This window comes from Leptosomus discolor, chromosome 2 (genome assembly GCF_034619465.1).
Source record: "Leptosomus discolor isolate bLepDis1 chromosome 2, bLepDis1.hap2, whole genome shotgun sequence".
NCBI lineage: Eukaryota > Metazoa > Chordata > Aves > Leptosomiformes > Leptosomidae > Leptosomus > Leptosomus discolor.
In genome coordinates this window covers 2,268,115-2,291,602 of record NC_141392.1, presented here as the reverse complement: position 1 = coordinate 2,291,602, position 23,488 = coordinate 2,268,115, and the positions used below count along the sequence as shown (strand labels likewise).

Genomic DNA, 23,488 nt, shown 5'->3' with positions numbered 1-23,488 from the left:
TCTCAGCTTGTTGTCTGCCTCCCTTGCACTCAGTTTTTAATTCCTCCCCACAACCTCTGCCCCTGGTGACATTATTCCTTTGTGCTGAGAGTCATCCTGTCCCAGGGATCACCCATCCTTGTCTGCCCTCGGCAGCAAGATCCTTCCCTCCATCTCTTCACAGGGTCACGGACAGAGGAAGCCTCGCCCTGCCTGCTCTTCCTCCTGCGATCCCAGGGAACAGCTGCATTTGGTACAGCAGGGCTGGGAGGGGAGACATGGCACTAGGCTAGAGCTGGACACCCACTACGTTGGGGAAACTTGTTCTCAGAAGGTGCCCAGAAGGTCCCCTCCTGGCTCCTGAAGCACAGCCTGACACGCTGGAGAAGGCCACGCTGGGGGGCGAAGGACTGATCCCCAAGGTACAGCCAAGGATAAGAGGACAGATCCCGGGACTCAGCGCTAGCCCAGCTACTCCCTTGCTGCGGAGACTGGGTCAGATACTGCCTCCCTCTGCACATCCATAAAGTGAGATGTCTGGCCACAGCTTCCTCTCAGACTTGTCAGAGGACTGATTCATTCGTGCTTACAAAGCACAGTGAATCTTGCAGATGGAGAAGGCAAGAAGAGGTAGGAAGGCAGTAAATCAGGAGTGCCCAGGAACATTCTCCCGGACACATCCTGCAAGCTAGCACCGAGTGGCTCACGTCCACGTTATTAAACTCTCTTCACCTCTGCAGCAGAGTGACCTCGTGCAAAAGCCTCTTGGGAATGGTCCTCTGTCGGTGATAACTCCCGAATCATGCCTGGGAAGTGTCTGGGACAGTCCTAGCGGGGCCAAGCCAAACTACGCCAGGGGTGTGCTGACGCTGAATTCTGATGATTGAGTTTGTATTCTGGGAACGTTTCCCCGATGTTGTTTAATTTACTAGTAAAGACTTAATTACTAGTGAAGACTTAATGTCTGCTCTATTAAATTACCCTCAAAGTCAGCACTGCCCTGATAAAAATCAGCAAGTGTCCCCAAACCTTCCTGAAAACGTGGATTCCTTGGCCCTCAGTCATTACCTTTCCACCTCCTCAATGAATGTGGAACAAATTATGAAACAATCAATTTGTTATCACTCGAAGATAATCAGGTGATAAGAAAAAGCCAGCAGAGAGAAAGCCAAGAACAAATCATGTCAAACCAGTTAACTTTCTTTGCCACAGTAACTGGAACAGTGGAGAGAGCAGGTCTGGCAACGCAGGCTATCCTGATGCGTAGTGAGGCTTTTTGAAACAACTGTGTATGATATTTGTCACGGGTATGTGCTCTGAAACTAATTATCAGTAAGGAGTTTACCATCAGACCAGGAGGACTTGCAGAGATCAGTCCCAGGGGTGCCTGGACAGATCTATCAACTAGTTTCTTCAATGACTTTTAGATGATGAAATAAAGTATTTTTATAAAATACATGTTTAGCCCCAAGTCTGGAAGAGCTTGCAAGACCGAAGGCAGGATAGAAAAAAAAAAAAAGGCGTTGAAAAATTCGAGAAACAGCTCACAATCAGCCAGCTAAAATTCCATAAAACCGGTGTGAAATACTTCACTGAGAAGGAGAAAAAATTAAACGCACCAGAAAAGAAACGGGGAAGAGCTGGTTAAACCACAGCACCGAGGAAACGGATTGAGGCACTGCACGAACCAAACATGAATCACCACTGTGAAGGTATTGCATAAAAAGGCAAATTTCCTTCTGGGCTGTGTCACTAGGGCACACCGCCTGCGAGACAAAGGAGGTCATTTCTTTCTTTCTCAATACTCCCAAGTTAGAGAGGCTCAGTAGGAGAGGCTTAGCCTAGGTTTGGGCTGGAGGGAGGTAACAAACAGTCTAAGAGGTGCAAACCACATGCGGTTGAAAGAAGAGGACTGAGTCTAGCAGGGAGAAAACAGACAGAGGGAATATGATGATGAACCTCCAGTGTGTACGGCTGTTCTAGGAAAGATGCTCACCGGTTGTTCCCCTTGTCTCCCGAGAACGGGTCAAGAGGCAACAAGGTCACAAAGAGGAGGAAAAGCTGCCCAGCTGCCAGTCGGCGAGCGGCGTAACAGGCCGCGGGGAGGCGGCAGCACCCCGGCGGGTGCCAAGGGCGGGTAAGGCCAACACCTGCTCGGGTGGCGCCCGCGTACCTGAGCGTGCCTCCGGGCACATCGGGGGAGTGGCGTCTGAACGCTCTTTTCAGACTGACGGCGGTGTCCTTTTTAGTCTCTAGTGTCACTTCGTCACTCCGTTTGGCTGCAGGGATGTGACCCCCAACACAGGAGGGGCAGCCTAATCGGAGCCCCTGAGCAGGGTCTCACCAGGGCCTTACTCAGTCTCACTGCTGGACAGGCTATTTGGTGTTCACCCGTACGTCATCACAACCTCTGCCGACCTCTTACAGGCTTTGTGTCAGACCATCCCACTCAAGAGCTGACTGAAAACTATCAGGCCTCTGGCAGGAGGTGTGTTCCATAATCTGATTGCTCTCACAGCTAGAAACTTCTCATTTCCAGCTTAAATAGGCCTGGGGCCAGCCAGCAGCCACTCCATACCGAGTAGTTCAAATTCATACTCACGTCTGTGGAAGTTCTAAAACACAGAAGCTGATGCCATTGCATGTGAAAAACTTCCAAATCTGTTCTTCAGGTTTCAAGAAGGAAAACAGTATCAATTCGCTGAGGAAAAGGAACAGTTTTTCCTTCCCGTGTCAGCAGGCGGATGACCTGGACGACATCACAAAGGACATGAAGGAAAGGCTGAAGAGAGGGTGGCAGCTGAGGGCAGAACCAGGAGACCCACGAGCAGGTGATAAAGAGGTTATCGGCTTGATGGATTCAGGAGGGCCAGGAGGAGCACTACGTGAATTGAGAACTGCTGCTTGCCGGGGTGGGAATGGCGGCTTGGCTGTGAGGGAGGACCCAGTTCCCCTTTTTTCTATCTTCCCAAAAGATGTGACAACGAAGGTCACGCTCGTCGGCCCGCAAAACGGTCTGTGTGTGTCTCCCTGTGGAGAAGCGTGTACATGAGCACTGACAGTCCTTCCCTGAATCAATACTCACCTTTGTAAAGGAGAAAATGCTTTCTGCTGAACCGATGGCTATTTCATCCCATCGCAAACCATAACAGATGGGTTTTCTTCAAAGCTCTATGCATTTTAAGATTGTATTTACACTCACTAAGCAAGTCATCTGTCTAAGAGGGGGAAAAAATAACATTCTCTCACTTCATTTTCTCCCTCCCCCTGGTGCTGTGCTTTCCCAGGGTTGCTGGCTGGGTCCTACTCAGCTTCTTTACCACCTCCTGACCGAGCTGCGTCTGCTCGGAAAGCAGTTATTTGTGTCTCCCCTTGGAGGTGGGAGTTCTGGCTCCTTGGGGCTCAGCAGTGTGGGCTCCCTAACACACCGTCAAGTACTAGATTGGGAAAAGTAACACATGGCAACTCCCATAGTAAAAATGTTGGTGTTTTTTTTTTTTTGAAAGAAAAGTGAAACACACTAATTAGACATTAGAATCATAGAATCATGAAGGTTGGGAAAGACCTCTAAGATCATCAAGTCCAACTGTCAACCCAACACCACCACGCCCACTAAAGCATGTCCCAAAGTGCCACATCTACATGGTTTTTGCACACCTCCAGGGACGGTGACTCCACCACTTCCCTGGGCAGCCTGGTCCAATGTTTGACCACTCTTTCAGTAAAGAAGTTTTTCCTCATGTCCAGTCTAAACCTCCCCTGGTGCAACTTGAGGCCATTTCCTCTTGTTCTATCGCTTGTTACTGGGGAGAAGAGACCAACCCCACCTCACTACACCCCCCTTCCAGGCAGCTGTAGAGCCATAAGGCCTCCCCTCAGCCTCCTCTTCTCCAGACTAAACACCCCCAGGTCCCTCAGCCGCTCCTCACCAGACCTGCTCTCCAGACCCTTCACCAGCTCCGCTGCCCTTCTCTGGACACGCTCCAGCACCTCCATGTCCTTCTTGCAGCGAGGGGCCCAAAACTGCCCACGGTGTTCGAGGGGCGGCCTCACCAGTGCCCAGTCCAGGGGCACGATCCCCTCCCTGCTCCTGCTGGCCACCCCATGGCTGACAGAGGCCAGGATGCTGCTGGCCTTCTTGGCCACCTGGGCACACGGCTGGCTCACGTTCAGCCGGCTCTCAACCAGCACCCCCAGGGCCTTTTCTGCCTGACAGCCTTCCAGCCGCTCTTCCCTAAGCCTGTAGCGCTGCGCGGAAGTGCAGGACCCAGCACTTGGCCTTGTTAAACTCATACAATTGACCTCGGCCCATCGATCCAGCCTGGCGAGATCCCTCTGCAGAGCCTTCCTGCCCTCGAGCAGATCGACACTCCCACCCAGTTCGGTGTTGTCTGCAAACTTACTGAGGGAGCAGTCAATCCCCTCATAATATTAGTATTATCACTCCTTCTATGACAGGCATCGCAGTCCTGCCATCCTAGCGAAATTTCAGTCAGCAGAGGGCATTTAGCCAAAACGAAAATTCAGTCTGTGTGTTCAATCTGCTGCCCAGACTCCCATTTTTTGGTCAGCAGATAGTTCTGCTGTTCTCTGTCATGTAGAAGTCACGTCCTACCCTGAAGACAGATGCATTTCGGTGGTGTTTCTTGCTGTTTCTTTTTTTTTTTTTTTTAATACAAGATAGTAGTGTTTCATAAAAAGCTTTCTTGAGTCAGGACAAAAGCTGTCATGCATATATAACATTCTGATTAGCATCTTGCCATGAACTGGCTATCTCCTGGTAGATTAGACATTGGCTTTTCCTGCTGCTGCTTTAGCACAAAGCTAGTGTTTGGGAAGAAGGCCCCAAAGACAACCTTAAGTTCTCAGTGATCGTAACGAAACAGCGGTCCTGTTGGTGCCTTGCTTTTCGGAAACATCTCCTTCTTCCCAGGCGAGCCCTGACCCCCAGCCACACAAGAGCTGGGCTGGAGTGGCCCAAGCAGCACAGAAGCTCAAAGCAGGATTGAGCTGGCTCCCCTCGGGGGAAAACCAACTCATCCATCCGGATTTGCTCAAAGCAGGATTGACCTGGCTCCCCTCGGGCGGGGGAAATCCAACTCATCAGTCCGGATTCGCCCTCTGACAGGCCCGGAGGGCACACCCGACCAAAGACCACACTGGAGACCCCCCCTGAGGGAGCAGGGGTCTCTGAGGGATGGAGACGCAGGCCGAGACAGAACCGAGAGGTCCCCCCTCAGCTTCCCGCCCTGCTGGTCCTTCCTCAACCACCTCCTCATCTGCCGCCGCTGGCGGGGGGGGGGGGCAGAGCCGCCTGCGGGCAACAAAGCAGCAGGCGCAGTCGGCCCACCCTGCCGTTCGCCCTCGCCGGCCCGAACCACACTAAAACGGGCGCACACGCCCAGAGCCTCCCCCGCCGCCGCCATGCCCGGGCGGCCTCCCCGAAGCGGGACGGACAGAAGCGCCCTCACCAAGATGGCGGCCCCCCCCCCCCCCCCCTCCCTCCCGCCTCAGCGCAGCCCCTCACAAAGATGGCGGCAACGGCGGGGGACGTGGCGGCGCTCGGGCGGCGGGGCAGTGCGCATGCGCGGGGTAGCGGCGGGCCGGGGACCATGGGCAGGAGGCGAGAGGGGCTGAGCGTGGCCCGGGAGGTGAGGGGGGGCGGCGGGGCGGGCGCGGCCGGGCCGGGCCGGGCCGGACCGGGGAGGGGAGGGGAGGGCCGGGGAGGGGAGAGATGAGGTGAGGTGGCCGCTACCGCCGCCGGAGCAGCGTTGCCGTGGAGGGCGGTGGGTGTCGGGGAGGGCCGGGGCAGCGGGGGTGGCGTCTTTATTAACGTCCTTTGTTGACGGTGCGCAGCGGGGACAGGGGGTCCTTCCCAAAGGTGTCCGCCTGCACAGTGCGACCGGCAGATATTTATACATTAAATCCATCCGTATTCAGGCCGTGCAATGCATATTCATTATCATCCTCTCGGTGATTTGGTTCTTCTCGCTTCCGATGCAAATGAGCGCCCGGCCTCGGTCGCCGTCTTCTGTTGTTCCCTCGTGAGCAGGGGGTGTGATTTGGGTGGGTGGTCCGTGAGTCGGAGGGCTCGACGGCTCCTCGAATGGACCGTGTTTGGTCAGGGAACACGTCCTTGGCTCGCAGGCTCTGGGCTCGTACCTGCTTCGGTCACGATTCAAAGATTATACACAGCGGGTACCATCGTAAATCCGGCCTTGCAGACATCTTGGGCTACAACATGTTGTCCTTGTTTCTCCCCACTAACAGATCATGAGTTAATGAATACCTTAGGGCTGGAATTGTACAGGAGTATGCTAGCAGCATAAGCAATACAGATTTTATTTTATATTTGATCATTTATTCCATTTGAGACTTATTTTCCCAATATAATCGTTAGTCTCTTTTACTAATATCCACTAATTAGAATCCTTGATATTTAAATCAAGGTGGGAAAAGTAAGGAGGTTTCTAAGCAGTATCCTAAAATCCTAAATCTGGTGATTTCTGCAACAGTAGCGAGCCCAGCCACCATCTTACTGCGCGATGGGCGAGGAGGCGGCCGAGGCAGGACTGCCAGTGAACTGCAGCTCGGGGCTCCGTCCTCCCTTCCAGCCCTTTGACGGAGCGTTGGAGCTTCGTGCCCTTGCTCCTGCTGAGCCTTTGAGCCAGTGCAGGTGTTACAATCAGGTGTGAATTTTGAAGAGCTAGTTCACTTTTCATTGATAATTAATTGCTTTTAATGAACGACTAACTTTTTATATTTATTTCCTGATGCAATTAATTTACATGATGGCAAGAACGACCCAAACCCTCCCTGATGCTCAGAGCCAGCAGCTGCTGCCTTACGGAGATGGCCAAAGCCAGAGCTGCTGCGGGGGGTGAAATGGTGCAGAGCACAGGGCGGGGAGGCAGGGAGGCAGGTACGGGGGGTGAAATGGTACAGTCTCCGCTCGTTCTCTCGTGGGATGGAACCGTAGACACAAAGGAATGTTGCTGTGAAGACTCTCACATCCTCCCCACCCTCACTTGTAGATCAGAGATTTTGATCAGTAAAATAACCAATGGTTATATTAGTATAGGAATATTAATGAAGTTATATGATAGGGTGGACCGATCACTGTAAATGTCAACATTAACAGCGGGCATAACACGCATGCTTGTGTTAAAATCTGTTAAAGGTCATGACTTTGCAGAAAAAGGATATAAAAGTGCCGAGTTTTTGATGTATACCCTGAAGCCCGTCAGGAGGAGCCATCCCCCGCCGCGATACAGAAGTGCCGGCTTCTCTGCGACCGTGCAGATGAGTTTGTCGGGATGGCGACCCTCCGTCAACACCGGGAGAGGCAGTAAGGGTGGGAGCCCGGCGACGGGGCTGCGGCAAGCTCTTGCCCCTAGCTAGCAAATCTGTGCACAGCCCGGCCTGTTGTGGGTGGTGAACAACAATCTGTGTGTGGTGATGAAAGGCAGCGGAGTGCTGGGTTCCTTTGAGGAACCCAGTGATACACCAGCACGTGAGGTGCCTGTAAATCCCAGCAAGGAGAAGAGGAAAAGACTGGTTTTAGAGAGTGTGCCTTCCTTCCAAAGCTGCCTTTTTATTGTTGTGCTTGGGTGTTTCATCATCTCCTGAGTGGCAGGAGGGCTGCTGGCACACTTCAAGCTTTAGATTTGCGTGGACGAGCTGAGGCGTGTTAGTTAAGGTCTCTCTGAAGCAGACTTCATCCTGGCTCCTGCGCTGAACGCTGCCACGTGGGCTGTCTCGGAGGGGGCAGTGGAGAGCCCGTGGTTCAAGTCTGTGGGTTGGGGATACTTCGGGGGCAGCAAAAGCCTGAACCTTCCTGACAAGCGGCTGAAATGGGGCAGAATTGATCCAGTGACTCTCACTGGTCACTTCTCTGTCCTGAAGTCCTTCAGATGAGCGTGCGCACCACAGACCAAGATAGCCGGGGTGGAGAGGCCAGGGAAAGGCCTTGGGGCTTGTCATGTGAGCTTCATCAGCCAGGAATATCAAGGTGAGCATCCTACTGTGCCCTAGGAGTGGGAGTTCAGTTTAGAGTAGCTTGCTGCTCTATTTCATCTAGTTAGCCTTCATCATTAGAGAAACAGACAATTCTGGGCACTCTAACCCCAATATAACCACGAAAGGGAGTCCAGAGGGAAGTGTGCTGTCTGTCCAAGCTTCTCTTCAGTGAGCCTAGCAGGGAGAATGGAAATAATGTTTGGTGGTGGTTGTCTGAGATGTGACGGACAAGGAGAGTTGGGATGGTAGGGTGTACCTTACAAAAAGAGAGGTCGTGAAAAGGGTGAGGCTGTCCTGGGACCTTCTGATCACAGAATGAAAAGGGACTGATTTAGGGTTTTGGTTCTTTTGGGGTTTTTGTTTGTTTGTTTGTTTTTAGAAGTTGTCGTGATAGAACACACTGCTTCTGAAAGGATTGTAGAACTACTCTTCTTTGGTGTGTTATAGATGAAAACTTAACCTCTCAGTGCAAAGGTGCTCCTAAAAAATAAACTCCTTCCCTCTTGCAGAGACGAGAAAGGTGCTGGATAGAAGTTAGGAAGGAAGGAAACAAAATCCCTTTGAGCCACAGGAAGAGAGGGCTGTGTTTCAGGTGTCAGAATGCATGACAAGCAAGATATTGATTTCACAATTTAAACTTGTATTTGGTTCAATATTACCCTCTGAGCTGTTATGATTGTAAAGAAAACTTTCCAAATGAGTCTTAATATGACATGATGCATGGCTGGCTTTGAAAGGCCTAATCTAGGCAGAGTCATGCTTGTTTAACTGAAGTCACGATGGTAAATGGATGCAATTTTCTGTATGGACACTTATCAGATTAGCTTGCACTGACAAACTGCAGGTGTAATTGATACGACCTGGTTTAAACGGGTATAAATGCGTCTCCGTCATGTTGTGGTGGTTTAAATTCCTGCCACTTCTCCTTTCATAGCTCTGTAGTCTTTCGACAGGCGGCCCTGTTGATAGTGCTGAGCTGCACAGAACCTTTGTGAGGGGACTCGTCGGGAAAATGAGACTGAGAAGACTGGTCCATTTTGTAGCAAAATAGTGACCGTGGAATGAGCTTAAGAGAGTGACAAGGATGATCAAAGGTGTGGAAAACTTGTGTGCAAGAAACAACTGGTCCTTTTAAGCTTGAAAACATAACTGCAAGGGGACCCGCTATAGGCCTCTATGCTCTGCATGCTATTTCTGACCTTAAACAAGGAATGAACAGTCGCTGTCAGTACAGAATTGGGGCTGTCAAAAGAAAGTAGCAGCTGGCAAGCTCAGAACAAACAGGAGGGGTTGGTTCTTCCCGTAACCTGTGGCTGTGCTGTGATACTCCTTGCCAGAGGGCGCTGTGGCCCGTAAAAAATTATACTTGTGGCTCGGACAACAGCTGGGAAAAAATCATGGAAGTAAAAAAAAGTGAGACTATTAAATGCGAAGCGAACACCCTCTGCTCAGGCAGTGCCTGAGCTGCAAAATGTTGAGTAACTGGATAGTCTCTGCGAGGCTGAAGGAGGAGATGCAGGTGGGCTCCGGTCCTTTCTCCTCTACCAACACAGAGGGTTGATTTGCCAGATTGATCTTGGGCTTTGCTGGTGGATCATCCTCTACCATGTTAACAGCTTGCCTGGTAAATATTTCCAAGCGTGCTGTGGGCACAGCGGCTGCAAAATGATTCACCAGCATGCAAAATGATTCCAGGAGCGTGGTGAAAATGGGAGTGTGCCCCTGACCTGCAAGTTAGCGTTTGAATTTCAACAAAACTCATCTCTGCTGGACTGATTTTAATAATCCAGCCAAATTTGCGGATGCAGGAACCACTAATTCTTCTGCGAAAAGCACAGCTCAAGTGTGCTGGCAGGTGACAAGGCATGAGAAGATTGCTCAGGGAAGGGGGTTGGTTTTTTTTTTTTTCTTTGCCCCCATCTCTTCAGTTGGCTTTGATCTGTTTTATGAGGGTCAGAAGACGAAAACCTCATTACCTAACGCTGTTGGATGTCGACGTATGTGTGATATGGCTCTTTGCCAGTATCTTAATTAGGGAATTCATAAAAGCGGAGGGTGGATGCCGGTTCTTGAAAAGCGCTTTTAGCCTTTCTGCTGGAAAGAAAGCTTTTATTAATTCATTACAAAATGTATTAAAAGGGATCAAGCTCAACTGTATAAGCAAAGCTGCTTCCTTTTCTCTCCTCTCTTTGTCTATGCCTTTACGTGAGCCATTTCAGGCTCCCTGCCCAAGATGGTCCCAACAAAGGAGATTTGTAATCAGCCTGTAAGTCAGTTTGGATTGAAATCTGCTCCAGGTTTCTCTGGTTTAAAAAGGTCTGTGAGCGAGCGTGGCCAGGCTTGGAACAAAAATGGCTCGGGGCCTTGTCGTACCTTGTGGAGCAAGGGAGGCGTCTGGTCTTAGATCCCTGCGTGTGGCCAAAGCTGCTGGGACTGGAGTGGCTCTTGAGGAGCAGAAGGAGCTGCTGCCTGGATGGGAAGGACCTTTCTTGCCCCTTTTAACTGACACCGGTTCAAGATGTTGCTGCGAGTGAAGTCCTCTGGCCCTGCTACAGGCCATGTGAACCTGAGGAACTGTCGTGGGAGCTGCCTGCAGCTCTGTCCCAGAGGATCCTCCTCGTGGAAAGGAGAGCCAGAAGGAGCAAAGGCTCGTCTTGGCGACTTACAAGCCGCTGCGCTGAGGTTGCTGTCTAAAAAGATAAGCCGGTGTGAAGCGCAGTGGTCGTTCAGCTGAGCTTGGCTCTTTGGTTTCGTGCAGGCCTAGGTACGCACCCCAGCTGACCTTCTCCGGTGGTGGTTAACAGGAGGGAAAGCTTTCCATCCACAGCAAGCTCAGGTGCGCACCTGCTTCTAGCATCGCTCTCCTGGAACGCTGCTGCAGGGCATTGTGCCAGAGCTCTACAGGTTTGCTTGCGCTACAGCTTTACAGGCTGCACCCCCTGGGGGTTTCCTCCGCAGCCCAGAGAGCAATCAGCAATTCCCAGGCGTTGCCCCCCCGTTGCTCCCTGTGCTTATTTTCTCTTCCCCTCTTTTCCTTTGCCCTACAGCGAAGCGTTGCTTGGATGGCTGAGCTGCCGAGAGACTCCTAGATTCCATATCCCAAGTGAGTCCTTGTCACTGACAGGTCGAGGTAGTGCTCTGCCCATAGTTTGGGTCAGTGTCTGAGGCTCCTTGCGTAAATGAGCCGCCCCCAGGAGGCAGATAGTATTGTCTCATTTGTAAGTAGCAGAACGGGGAAAGGATAAAACATCTGGGAATCCTCACTCTTGTCCTTCCTTACAACCCCTCGTGCCCCAGACTAGCCTGAAGGAAAGAAAGAGTGAGATTCTGGAGGGAAAATATTTTGTTCCTTCAGCAATCTGTTCCTCCTTCCTTGCTTTTTTTTTTTGGATTATTTTCTGTCCCTTGTGCCCCCAGCTCAGCAAAGCTGATGGTGCAGTTCTAGGGCGTGTGGTTTATTAGCAAATTATTGCTCTCCAGCAGGGGACCCAAACTTTGGGTTTGATTTAAGAGCAGTAAAACCAGTTGAAACTTTTAAAGTAGTCTGTGGAATCTGGAGGGTTTTAGTCAGCAGAAAGTAACAGCATTGGCAGAGTTGGGCGGAATATCCTCTTGGTACGTCTCGTGACACGAGGGAAGTATGGGCAGAGAATGTGCTAGCGAGAGCAACTGCACACTGAGCAGGAGGAGCAGTTCTGGAGGAGAGGGTGGGATGCGCAGTGCGTGGATAATTTAGTCGTGGGGGTTGGCAGCTGACTAACCAAAGCCCTGATGAAATTGTTATTTTACGTGGGTTTTAAACGTGTTTCCAGAGGAGCCATGCTGCATTGTAGTAGGTTTACTGGCCAAGGAGGAGGGAGGGAACACGTGCTGAAGTACCTCTGGCTGCGTGCGTGTGCGGCGGCTTCCAGCAGGTCAGGGAGCAGAGACCCAGGCGTTTGCCAACGGGAGGAACTGGTGAGGGAGGTGGTCCTGCTTCAGTCGGACTGGGCAGAGCCCCCCACCTCACCTCCCCTGCCCTGCGCTCTGCCACTCAGTTCATTGCAGGTCAGCGTGGTCAGGGCTGTCTTGGGCGAAGCCCTTGGCTGCTCCCGGAGCAGGCTGGGGCCGTGCGTCCCGCGGGCTGAGCTGGGGTGGCTGACAGCGGTGGGCAGCTGGAGTTAACACTCCTCACCGGCACAGCCGGGTCTGGAGGGCAGTTGTCTTCCCCCTGGCTGAATCCATCTGCCGCGAACACGGTTCCGAAACACCCGTGTCGCCATCCAGGCAAACCCAAGCGTTACCCAACACAGAAGCGACATTCCCTGTGCCCTGGGATCAGGTGATGAGCCTTTTGGGGCTCCCCTTGGGCTCAGGGGAAGGTGCCTCGGGGGGGGAGCTTGGCATCTCCACAGCCCTGGCAGAGCTGCTTAGGGACAAGGGACTTGGAGATTGCGCTCTGGTAAGATGCAAAGATTTATTAGAGCCTCGGTTTATGTGGCCCCCTCCGCAGCTCGACAGTGCTCCTCGCAGTGAGACTGTTCAGCTGACTGGCTAAACTGCTTTTTGCAGCCAGCTTTGTTCTCCCCTTTACATCAAGCCTCTTCTCCCATCCTCCTTATTTATAACACTCGCCTGCCTCTCCTGAGCAGAAGGTGTGAGATTGCTAATGAGCTCAGGACAGAGCTGATGCCCAAAGCAGCAATAATTAGGGATTACTACCTTTGATTTTCTCTCCCATATCACTGTTTACGGGAGTGTTTGTGCTCTGGGCCACCTCTGAGGCTGATGTCTCGGCAGCTGCTGTCTCATTCCACCGCAGTCCCCTACCCGGGACCGTGCTGCCTCTTAGCTTCTGGTTCGTGAAGGCTCCCACCGCAGAGAGGCGGTGCCGCCAGCCATCTAGCTGGCCTTGGCCTTGCTGGGAGAGCCAGACACAGCAGGAGTGTTGCGCTAAAGAGCTAAAAAGAGAGGTCATGGCCCCCTCAGGGCACTGAGGGCGTTTTCTTTCAGGATGTTGTGTTCCTATTATCTGATTAGTCCCACTGTTGCCCTGCTGGCAGCAAGCCTGAAAGGCAGTTTTCCTAAAGATGTCTGTGTTCACCAGGCAGAAAAGAGGAATGATTCCCAGGAGAACTGTTGTCCGTGGTAGGATTCCCTCCTGGGCGCTCGATTTGCACACAAGTAGGTCAGTCCTCTTGTGCTTAGCGACAGTTATTCCTCTCCACAGGAGGACATGGCGGGGAGGGTGGCTGTTAGGAAAGCTGACAAGGAGACCCAAGGAGATGACCAGTGTTTTCTGCATGCTGCCACCAAAACTTGGCGCAGGTCGAAGGTGTGGAGGTGGTGGCGAATGCTGTCTTGAGTCTACTGTGCAGACTGCTGTTGGAGATTTAGTTGGGTAAAAGAGACAGTCGGTATCGGTGTTTCCCCTTTGTCCCCTCTTCGCTCATCCAGACAGCTGAGGGTGCTTTGTAGTCACGTCCCATCAACTTCTGCGCCCGTTCACAGCCCTAAATCAAGACTTTGTTCTCTTTTAATTGCATAAAGACGCCTCAGATGACATCTTTGCTTGTGGAGCCACGTGCAAAGAAACTAGAACAGGATCAGATCTTAGCCAAAAAAAAAGGCGCTGGCCAGCCACACAAGTGGGGAGCGTTACAGCTGGCTTGGCTGTGTCTGGGCTTACAACGTCACGGTCGCCTGGGGTATAACACCGTGGGCTCTGTGCTGTGGGCTCTGCCCAGAGCTGGGGCTCTTCCTCCCTCCATTTGGGGAGGAAGGAGGTGGAGTGGCTGAGCTGCCACCCTTCCCATCTGAGCGGGGCTGGATGCAGGGTAGCTGGGAGAGGAAACGATGGCGAGCGGTGTGGTGTGTTTCAGATTGATGGACTGGAGGAGAAGCTGGCCCATTGCCGACAGAGCGTGGAAGAGGTGGACCTTAAACTGCGCAAGGAGAAGCTCAGCCCTGAAGGAAGGTACTGCTGACCACCTCCTTTCACAGCTGCGGCTGTCATCCTGCCCTGGGACTGAGCAGGAGCTCTCGGAGGGATGGACATGGGTGGTTCCCCACCACAAGACTCTTCCCCCAGCTTGGAGCTTACTTGGGGAACTTGCCAGGGTGAGAAGTTCAGTGATAAAGGGAGAGAGCTTTACCTTACCAACAGCCTCTCTCTCCAGCCTGCCCCCCAACCGGCCAAATAGCGCCCAAAACTTGCCAGTTCATGTGCAGAGCTGGCTGCTGGCCTGCCAGGAAACAGCTCTGTGGGTCTGGCAAAGGTTTGCTGCACGCTGCTGCGCCAGCCTTGCCGAAATTCAGTTGGAAGGGAGATTTGGCCCTGCTGAGGGCCAAACCGGGCTGGGATGCAACTGCAGAAGGGGCTGAGGGAAATTATCCGTGTCTTTGCATTGCAAGGGTGTCTGGATGTAGGGATGCAGTGACACGCTGGCTTCCCTTGGGAAAGGGGAGAGAGAGAATTCCCCTGAAATCTGTCACTGAGGTAGAAGAGGCGACTGTAGGCTTCTAGAGCTGGGACTTGAGCGAGGTCTTTGACTTGGATTTTGTTGCAGACCCAGGCAGAACCTGCTCTCTAGGGTGTGAGGCAAGAGATCCTAGATCTCCCAGCTGATTCGCAAATCTGTCTGCTTGAGGACATTCTTCCAGTCACCAGCATCCTACTGCTCTGCTCCTGGCAAGAAAGGCTGAGGAGCTCGGGCATAGGCCCAGGGAGCAATGCTCTTGGTCCTGGTGCCTGCTCTAAGGTACTGTCTGACAGAACCCAGTTAGAAATCATAATGGTTTGTGTTGGAAGGGACCTCAACGTCATCTAGTTCACCCCCCGCCATGGGCAGGGACACCTTCCACTAGACCAGGCTGCTCCAAGCCCCATCCGTTGATCCAAATGATCCTGGTGGGCGTGACATCTCCACACCCCAATACTGATCAGCCTCAGCTTCACTTCTTTGTTCCTCCTGTCCACTCTTCCCCCGGCTCTTCACTGGGGTTTTGTATCCCCATCCATAGTTGGGCAGGGTCCTGTCTCCTCCTGTCCCTTATCCCTAGCTCCTCATCTTAACAGTCCTTTCCTAGGCCTAAATTATTCTTGTATTTACTGTCTCTATTCTTTATCTATATCTTTGTAATATCTTTGTATTATCTTTATGTAGGTGACCAACAACCAAACCTACAGTTGAGGTAACTTGACAGGATGGAATGTGTCTGTATGTTTTCTCTCCAAAATACAGGGCCTAGAGCAAAGAATAAGGAATAGGGATTCCTGGGGCCTCTTCTGCATTTTACAGCTGGTACAGAGATGGAAACAGAAATCCTGTTGTCCTAATCCAGACTATTTGAAAAACCCTGGAGGCAGGTACCCTGATCCAAATTACTAATTCAGGGAGCAGTACACAAAGGAGAGCTCCGCTTTGCCGTTTTGAAGTTCACTTGTCATGGTTTCTTCATGTCTCATCCTCAAAGCCTCTCCCCTTGGCTGTCTTCACAAGGCAGGTTTCTAAGGAGCAGCTCAGTCATGTTGGTAAATCTTGTCTCCTCCCTTCTCCACGTTGCCTTTCCCCGGTTGCCATTAAGAGCCCTTTCCTCTTCTGCTGCCCTGACGTAGCTGCTTTCTTGCCATCCCTTACTTACCTAGCTGTACACATAGATTTGGATCTCTTTCCTCCTACAGGCTCTTGCTCTGCCCCAAGGGGAACAACAACCTCTGCTACACTGGCTGCCTTCTCTGGCTGCTCTGAACCAGGAGAGAATTCGTCAGTGCACGTTTATTTAGATGCCCACAGGCAGAAAGGAGTGACCCTGTCTTCACTGCTGTAAAGGAAACGCTGCTGCTTTCAGGCAATTTGGTTTGCTGTTATATTTTAAACTGTATATTAATTCATCATAGAATGGTTTGGGTTGGAAGGGACCTTTAGAGGTCACCTAGTCCAACCCCCCTGCAGGGAGCAGGGACATCTTGAGCTGGATCAGGTTGCTCAGAGCCCTGTCCAACCTGACCTTGAGTGTTTCCAGGGCTGGGGCTTCCACCACCTCTCTGGGCAGCCTGTGCCAGTGTTTCGCCAGCCTCATTGTAAAAAATTTCTGCCTTATATCTCATCTAAATCTACCCTCTTTTAGCTTAAAACCAGTACTCCTTGTCCTATTGCAACAGGCCCTGCTAAAAAGCTTGCCCTCATCTTTCTTATAGCCCCCTTTCAGCACTGGAAGCCGCTCTAAGGTCTCCCCGGAGCCTTCTCTTCTCCAGGCTGAACACCCCCAACTCTCCCAGCCTGTCCTCACAGGGAGCTCCTCCAGCCCCTGAGCATCTTCATGGCCTCCTCTGGGCCCCCTCCAACAAGTCCATGTCTTCCTTGCGTTGAGGGCCCCAGCGCTGAACCCAGCCCTGCAGGGGGGGTCTCACCAGAGCAGAGCAGAGGGGCAGAATCCCCTCCCTCGACCTGCTGCCCACGCTGCTTCTGATGCAGCCCAGGAGGCCATGGGCTTTCTGGGCTGTGAGCGCACATGGCTGGGTCATGGTCAGCTCTTCATCCCCAGCACCCCAAGTCCTTCTCCCCAGGGCTGCTCTCCATCCCTTCACCCCCCAGCCTGTATTGGTACTGGGGATTGCCCCGACCCAGCTGCAGGACCTTGCTCTTGCCCTTGTTGAACCTCTCGAGGTTCACCTGGCCCCACCTCTCCAGCCTGTCCAGGTCCCTGTGGATGTCATCCCGTCCCTCCGGCACGTCACCCGCACCGCTCAGCTTGGTGTCATCTGCAAACTGGCTGAGGGTGCGCTCGATCCCACTGTCTGTGCCATTGATGAAGACGTCAAGTAGCACTGGTCCCAGTACAGACCCCTGAGGGATGCCAGTTGTCACTGATGTCCACCTGGACATCAAGCCACTGACCACTTCCCTCCAACCAATTCCTCACCCGCCGGACAGGCCACCCATCAAATCCATCTCTCTCCAGTTCAGAGAGAAGGGTGCTGTGGGGGACCGTGTCAAAGGCCTTGCAGAAGTCCAGACAGATGACAGCTGTAGCTCTTCCCTTCTCCACGGCTGTAGTCATGCCAGCATAGAAGACCACATCACCTTGTGCAGTTTAGGACAAGGGCTGGGTTGGCCTGACTTACTCTTTGCTGTTACTGTACTGAGTTCCCAGTCTAGTAACAGGGGGTTTAACTGGTTGTTACCGAGCTTGGATTCAGCTCGTTTGCTTGAGTTGACCGATTTGTGTCGATGGGACACCTCTGACAAAGGGATCCAGCCTCACTGGGTGACAAGAATTGGCATTCCAGCCCGGAGCCAGAGGGGCTGGAGGGGCAGGATCCTGCAGAGAGTGTGTAGGAACCCTGCCCCACCCCATAGCCACGGCAGAATGTCCTACCTGCCCCGGGGGGGGGCAGAGTAGGGGGGCTGGCTGGCACACAGACCCCTTTCTAGCCTGCTTTTGGACACTGACGCTGTCCTGAAAGGGGAGATGTGAAGCAGTTTGGGGGAAGGCAAAAATACCCTAAACCCGCTGCTGTCTCTCCTCTTGCACAGCTGGGGGTTTCTAAACTGTGCCCTCTCCGCAGGGAAGGGCGAGGGGCTTCCTGGGGAGCAGCTGTCCCTGGCAGTGGGACAGTCTCTCTTCCATCACACAAGCAAAGAAGTAGGGCTGTGTTGTGCCTCACTGCTAATGAACTCCTCTTCTCATTACAGAAAGTCACTGGAGAGAGAGAGAGACTTGCTAATGACCAAAGCTGACAACTATGGTAAGAGCTTCATTAAAAACGGTCCCTCTGGGCTGGATGGGCTCGGTGCTCTGCGGCTGAGCTTCGTCTCCAAGCTCCTGCCACCTCTGACTTCTGCCTTTGAATTTAGGCTCTAGCAAAGGGAGCGAGACTGAGGGAAATCCAGGCAGCGTATTAGGAGTGTGGATCCTCCCGCCCGAGCTGCGCTACCATAGGGGCAAAAATACGAGGGGGGGAAAGATGTCCCTTTCACACACCCCAAATTACCAGTCTTTAGATTATTTTAGCCAACAGATTGACTTCAGCAGCTTTTAACATCAGCCCCCTGCCCTCCTCCCTTCCTTTTTTTTTCCCTTTCTCCTTTTTTTAAGAGAGGCTTGCTAAGCAGACTGGCAAGTGCTATCTGGAGTGCAGCAAAGCGTACCTTCCTTGGGGAGGATTCTCACTGCATCAGTTTCTGGGGCTGTTCAGCACACGAGCGTAGGGATTCTGGTGAGACTGCTGTGCTGCCTGCAATTCCAGAGCGCCAGGGTCTCTCCTTGCTGCCAGCCCTGCTGCAGACAGTTAAAACGAGAGTTCCTCTGAGCTAACGCGCATTTGACAGCGCTTCCCCTCCGCTGGGGATGCTGCTTAGCATGTCTTGAGGCTCCTGGGGTTGATAAGTGCGTTAACTGCTTGACAGCCCTCTGTGGCAGCGCAGGCACCACAGCTCACACAAAGGGAAGCAGCACAAGCGTCCTTTTAGGCCCGGAGAGTTGAAAGCTGGGGGGTATGGCCAGCAAATTTGGAATTTTAACTGGCGCTAAAGGACTGTTTTGAGAAGACTTAACGGTTATTTTAAACAGATTCAAAGCTGTTCCCTAAGGGCCTCCCGCTAGGGACGGCAGAACAGCGCTGCCCCCCTCTTGCCGGCGCCAACCCATCAACCTGACGGGCTGCCTGGCAGCAGCAAGAGCCTCCCCTAACGGGGGTGGCTGCTCCTCCTGGAGCAGAGCAGACGGGGCATGAGCACAGAGTCTTTTTAGATCCCTGCTCTGGCCTCTGGTGAAATCTCTGCTTGTTCCAGCTGACACGCTCGAGGCCACGAGCTGCAGTTGCTGACAACGGCGCTGCTGCGCTCGGGGTTATGTGACCTCCTGCCCTGCCACCTCCTCTGTAGTTCTGCAGATTCAAGCAGTTTGCTCCGTGGTTGCATGAAAACGTTTGTACCACGCGAAGAACGAGGGGCACAAAAACCAGCTAAAAAGCCTCCTTTGATACCAGCACCAGGGCGTTCCTGCTGGAGGCTGCTGGTGCAGACTGGAGAGGCAGTAACGCAGGTCATGGGCCCTGGAGCCAGTCTGTACTCAGCCTTGCCCTGCAAAATAATCACTGCTGGGTGGCCCTGGGATGCTGTAGGCCTCACCTCTTGCCTGTCCCATCCAGCCAAGCCTTGTGGAACAGAGGCAGCGAGAACGGGGTTCGGTAAAGGGCCCAGAGCAGAACTGGAGGTCCCTGGGACTCCATCCTTTTGGCATCCCCTTCCTTCCTCTCGCTGCAGCTTTCTTCTTTTGTAAACCAGGGACAGGGTCTTAAAAAGCTGCAGACCCCACCAGAACGAGTGTCCAGCCTCAGACCTGTTCCACACTCATCCTCCTGGGGCGCGAGGAAGCCCAGATTCTGCAACATCCAAAGGTGGCCACAGTCGTAGTTCAGTAACCTTAAGCACTGGGAAGCGGCCCCAGGCTACTACATCTGGAAGACAGTAGAAATACCTCTCCACCCTCCCTCTTCTTCATTCTCGTGGGGAACAAGCAATGATTCTCAGGACCCCTTCTGGCCTTAGTAGAGGCCTAGAACACAGTCACTTGCAGCCAGGAACTGGTCTGGCACCGAAGTATCCCCCAGCCCAGCTGAGGGGATGGGCAGGATGAAAGGGTTCCTGCTAGTTTTACTTCCCCTTCAGCCCATCTTCCACTTAGCACCTTTGCACACTGATCCCAGAGGAGTTGCCCGTGGTAGCCTTGTGCTTTTAAGACAGTTTTGAAAGGAGGTGAAGCTGCCCCATGAGGACCAGGGACAGGTAAGGCTTTGTGTGTTTTCCAGAGAAAGAACTGAGGGTGCTTCGTAAGGAAAACCGCCAGAACGCTGCCCTTGCTGTGGCCATGGGGTTGCTGATTGCTCTTATTTACGCCTGCTGGACGATGTGATTGCGCTCAAGAACTCTCCCTGCTGACCAGATGACCCTCCTGCGAGGAGCTCGTCCTCCTCCCACCACTGTGCCTCCCCCCAGGGGGGAGGACCAGCATTTCAAATGGCTGTTCCTGTTTATCCTTGTCCAGCCTCGTTGTAGGGAAGTTTGGTCTCTGAGAATTGAGGGGGACAGGAGACAAACCAGACGTCACAGCACGCTTGCAGCTGGAAATGAGGTCAAGCAGGGCTGGAGGTGGTGCTGTCTTACCCAAAACACAGTCAGGACCATCCAGCCTGACGCAGGAAGGGAATCTCTTCTCCCTTTTGCTGAGGACCTCGGGGGTTGCTCTCTGCCCGGCCCAGCTGGAATACACGCTGCCTTCTTGGTTCCTGCGCCTCAGCCATCAGCTGAAGGGACACCAAGCTCTTTGAATCAAAGGGTAACTCGGGTGTCATGACCTAAAGGCTCCCTCTCTTCCCAGAGCTGAGCTAAACAAAGATGTTTCCTCCTCCCCGCTGACTTACAGGACCCAAGGAAGCCTACCTCCGCAAAACCAGAGGGGAAGCAGGGATCTCTTTTTTTCTGCAAGCAGGCAGCATCTAACTTGAGAGCTGGGGGCTTGGGCTTTGAGACCTCCCTCCCTCTCCAGTGCATCAGGGCTCAGTAGCCATTTTGTGCCTCTGAGAGTCAACACTTGCAGCGGAGAATTTACTGTCAGCTCCCAGGGCTGGACCTGCCTCTGCAGGGCTTTAAATAAAGTAATTTGACCTTGTAAGTGCCTGGGTTTCTTTTTTTGTTGTTGTTTTCCTAACACACCTCTCACAGCCACCGCTTTAGCCTCACCCTACCATCTCCCCACTGCACCCAGCAAGCCTAGACTGGGTTAGGCATTTGACATCCCTGGGCAGCGAGGTCTCACCACGGGGTTCTTGGTTGGTTGTGGCCTGAAATGCACCTGACTGTTTGCTCCCTTCGAGCGGGAAAGCAGCCCAGCATGCTGCAGAGGGGTGCTGGAGCCTGTCCCCTCTAGTCCCCTGGCTGTGACCCACTGCCATACACGAGGCAGCCCCGAGGGTGCCCTAACTCAGCTTTAGCAGGGCACGTTCTGCCTCCTCACGAACCCGCTGCCGGCCAGAACGTGGTGGGAAGCGAAGGAAACGAACGCCGTTGTGAACTAAAGGGGCTGTATTGGTCATCGAGACGGTGAAAGCAGAGAAGTCAACACAAAATGATACGCAGCCAGCAATACATTGTGCAATTCACGTACACAAACGTTCCCTTCAGCGAGCCCTTCCTCGCCCCCCCCCCCCCCCCCTCCCCTTCCCAACATCTGGATTGACCCTGCGGCAGGGCAGCGCGCAGCAGGGCGGCTCACGCTCGCTTCCTCAAAGGGCTGTTCTTCAGCGTCGAGGTTCAGTGCATCACAAACAAAAGCAAAATTTAAAAAAAATAAAATAAAATAAAATAAAATAAAAAAAATCGGGAGGAGCTGGAGGCAACTGGGTGAACAGAAAGTATCCGTTCGCAAAAGCGAGCCTGCAGGCTGAGCAGGGGGCTGCCGTACCCTCGGGGGCCTGCCCTCACCCCGCTGGGCTTCTAGTCACCCCTTGCTCTGCCAGCCCGCAGGAGAGCAGAGCCCCGAGCGGAGGGAGCAGCACGCTTTGCTGGCACGGGAACGGCCCCGGGGCCGTCCCAAGGAGCGCCAGAACCCGAATGACTGGTCGGTTTAAAACGCCAACGGCCCACAGGCCTGGCAACCAGGCAGCTGGGGGGGTTCTTCCTTGGCCGCTGGGAAAGATTCCTCCTCATCCCCCAGGGAAGTGCCTTCACCAAAACTCAACTGCCTCCTCTTCTGGGGGGAGGAAGGGCCAACCCTTTCTTTTCGTACACGTTCGACTGGTGCTTGAGAGCAGCGGGTGTCGACAGGCCAGCCCGGGGATGCACGGACAGCACGCAGGCCCTCAGCTGCTTTGGTGGAGCCGCCTGTGCCTGGGACGGACACCCAGGTGGGAAAGGCAGCTCTGACCCACATCACCGCGTGCCAGAGCTGGAGAAGCAGCCGGACAGCTGCCCCCCACGACTCAGGACCCCCCCCGTTTGTCAGCTCACCTCCCACCCACTCCCAAGCTTTGCCTCCTCCAGGTTCCACCCACCCAACAGACGTGTCGGGCTGCTCCTTCAGGCATCACGCCCGCAGGTTTTCTCCCCCGGTGCAAGGAGCTGCAGTTGTCACGCTCATTTGCACCAAACCGTAGAGAATTAACACAGCTACACGGAGATCATTTGCTTGTGAAGACGTGGAAGCACTCCCAGCTCAGAGAGCACAGACATTCGACTGCGTGCCCAGAACGAGCCACACCTACACGTGACGCTGGGCCCGAGAGGGCGGAGGTGGGACTTCTACCACGGGCCATCCTTGTTCTGGCTCCTCCGGGTGGGGCGCAGGGCACCCGTGCTCCTATACGCCCTGCCAGTGAAAACTGCCTCGTCTTGCTACATAAAGCTTGTTCAAATCATATAGATGGGTGGGGAGAGAAAGAAACAAGAATCTAAAAACCTGCTATAGGTTCTACAAGAACTATAGCTTTCTTTAAGGCACAGTTCAGACAACCCCGACATCAGTTTCCTCCCTACTGCCAACCTGTTTAAAAACAAGCCAAGAACAAACAAAACAAACCAGAACGAAAGAGGGGGTAATTTTGCTGCTTGACCAAAAGCAGTCAGCTGTGTGTTATCTTCTGATTTACGTGGAAGACCTGGCACAAAAGCGCCGTGGAAGCCAGAAGTGAAGGTAGAACATGCAAAGACGACAACTGCGAGCCCGGCGCGGAAGGAAGGGCAGGGAGGAGTCTCTGACACACAACTGCTGTGCTGTTTGACAGCGCTGTGCCTTCACCCCAGACGCGGTTCCAGGGCCAAACGAGACGTGGAGGGTTTCAAAGCCCACTGGCATTTGAAAAGGAAAGTCTGGTAACCTTTCTGGTGGGCGCAGTCAGGGGACAGGATTTCTGGTTAACCAACGTGGTCAAAGTCGAGAACTCTTTTCACTGAAGCCCTGTTTTCAACCTAGTCAGACGTTCCCATCCTTTCCTCCAAAGACCTCCAGCATCCCAGCCTTCCTGTGTCTTCCCTCCCACATTTGCTTTCCTCCCTGAAGATCTGGGTAAGCGTTGAGTACCAAGAATCAAAGCACCTTGGTCTCAGAAGTACCACGAGGCAGAGTCACGTTCACAAACTAGCCCCAGGCTGCTGGCTCAGGGTCAGCCACTGAGGTGGAGAGGGGAAATCCTCGTCACGGCAGCTTCGAGAGGTCTGAGAAATCCCTGGCACTGAGCCCAACAAGTCTGCGCCAGGAACTCTACTCAACACCTGCGGTGGCCTTTGTCCAACAGGATCCCATCACACGGGAACTGCCACTGGCCAGCCACGGGCCTCGGTAAGCAGCAGTGTTGGAGACACCAGCAAGAAGACACATCTGTGTCCCAAAGCTAGCGTTCCCCAATGAGTTAACGCTCTCCACCGGCTAGTGTAGGCCTTGGGCAAGGTTGAGGGGACAGACAGCCGCCAGGAACGACGCAGAGCCACTTCTTTGCGCTTCCCTCCCAGCT

The 23,488-nt window shown here is 53.2% G+C and overlaps 1 protein-coding gene across 1 annotated transcript; it reads left to right on the top strand.

The window, feature by feature from the left end:
* The first annotated feature begins 5,591 nt into the window (after positions 1–5,591).
* On the top strand, positions 5,592–19,904 carry CCDC167 (coiled-coil domain containing 167). Its single transcript, XM_086460854.1, has 4 exons — positions 5,592–5,630; positions 13,860–13,954; positions 17,676–17,728; positions 19,793–19,904. The coding sequence occupies exons 1-4, from the start codon at positions 5,592–5,594 to the stop codon at positions 19,894–19,896; spliced, it is 291 nt and encodes a 96-aa protein (XP_086316980.1). The 3' UTR covers positions 19,897–19,904.
* The last annotated feature ends 3,584 nt before the right edge of the window (positions 19,905–23,488 follow it).

Bases quoted from the DNA above. Each gene is read 5' to 3' on its own strand.
- CCDC167 (XM_086460854.1), top strand. From the start codon at position 5,592: ATGGGCAGGAGGCGAGAGGGGCTGAGCGTGGCCCGGGAG. The intron at 13,955-17,675 runs GTACTGCTGACC...TTCTCATTACAG, and splicing joins AAGCTCAGCCCTGAAGGAAG to AAAGTCACTGGAGAGAGAGA. The intron at 17,729-19,792 runs GTAAGAGCTTCA...TGTGTTTTCCAG, and splicing joins GACCAAAGCTGACAACTATG to AGAAAGAACTGAGGGTGCTT.